This window comes from Penaeus monodon, chromosome 31 (assembly GCF_015228065.2).
Source record: "Penaeus monodon isolate SGIC_2016 chromosome 31, NSTDA_Pmon_1, whole genome shotgun sequence".
Lineage (NCBI taxonomy): Eukaryota > Metazoa > Arthropoda > Malacostraca > Decapoda > Penaeidae > Penaeus > Penaeus monodon.
In genome coordinates this window covers 7,237,765-7,239,124 of record NC_051416.1, presented here as the reverse complement: position 1 = coordinate 7,239,124, position 1,360 = coordinate 7,237,765, and the positions used below count along the sequence as shown (strand labels likewise).

Genomic DNA, 1,360 nt, shown 5'->3' with positions numbered 1-1,360 from the left:
CTGTAGACAGATAGATGAAGCAATAAGGCATGAACTAAACCGGAAAAGGAGAACTTGAGAAATTCAGCCTTCCTATTGCAGGACGCAGGCCGAGAGGAAGGCCACGGCATCCCGACCTGAGATAGAAGTCGCAGAATCCTTATCTGGAGATGAAGTTCGCTTAATCCTCACCTGGAGAACCATCGGCGAGGAGGAAGGCCTCAGAGGAACGCACCTGGTGAATGGATGTCTCACAATGATCAGCCTGACGCTGTCTCGCAGCGCCCGGGCCCTCTCGCTCTCCGTCGGGGGGCGCCCGTACATCGCGAAGGCCGCGCTGTGCGTCGCTCCGTACTTCGGCTGGAGGGAGGGGGAGGGGGAGTCAGTGCGTGTGTGTCTGGTGGTGCCTGTCGGCTTTACCTCGTCTATTCTCCTTCTCTCTCTCTCTGTGGCTAGGCTTCCTGTCTGTTACATACACATACATTTTCGCATGTGCAGGTTTCATGCCGAACAAATTGTAAAGAACACGAAAACACGGATATTGCATGCAGGCCATGATGGTCTGAATAAGTACACACACACGCTCACACACGTAGATATCCAAGCATATACATTATCGATAAATATGCGGATTGATATATAACGTATGATGTATTTTTTGTTTACATTTATCACTTCCTCGAAACAATCACAAATGGTACAAACGATGCAACATGACAGTTTTAGGACATTCACGCCGAGCGCCTCCTACTAACTGAGCAACCCTTCTCTGAACGACGCACCATGAGCCTCTTCTTCTCCGTCTCCTCCGCCGAAAGGTTCCTCGGAATGCGCGGGTTGTGCTCGTTGAAGCGGCCGAGGCGGAGGAAGTTGCGCATCCAGGTGGTGGAGGCGACCTGGCCGGGGGACGCTCGAGGTCAGTTTATGAAACGGAGGCATGTGTTACATTTATCTTGTTTATATATGGATGTATATGAGTAGACACAGATATACAAACACAGTGATGATACAGATCACACATAGAATTAGTTTGGTGTATGTTTGGATCTGCTCTTTACATATGAGAAAATGTGTGCTAGTCAGCAAAAGAAAAATATAACAGAAGGCTATGCATACTGCACATTAACATGCATAGATATAGGCGCCTCAAGGTGAACTCATTCAAAGGTTTGATGATCCATATGAATATTTGTAGAGATGGAAAAGATATATGCATTTTAATAGAAAATGCTGTAGTTATGTATTCCTACACATTAAAAATAATTTTGCATGTTGAGCGCATGCACTATGTCCCAGTTACCAAAAATATTTAGTAAGCATATATGCTTCTTAATCTAGATTGCCCTTGCCTCTTACGAATACATTACCAATAGATATATTT

General features: G+C 45.7%; 1 protein-coding gene across 1 annotated transcript in view; it reads right to left on the bottom strand.

Moving 5' to 3' along the window:
• The window catches only part of LOC119592879 (carbohydrate sulfotransferase 10-like), a 4,597-nt gene that overhangs the window by 3,048 nt on the left and 189 nt on the right, over positions 1-1,360 (bottom strand). Inside the window, exons 2-3 of the mRNA XM_037941773.1 lie at positions 762-875; positions 215-339 (exon numbers count right to left, since the gene is read on the bottom strand). Of these exons, the coding sequence (XP_037797701.1) occupies positions 215-339; positions 762-875 (239 nt within the window). The remainder of the gene's footprint in view (positions 1-214; positions 340-761; positions 876-1,360) is intronic.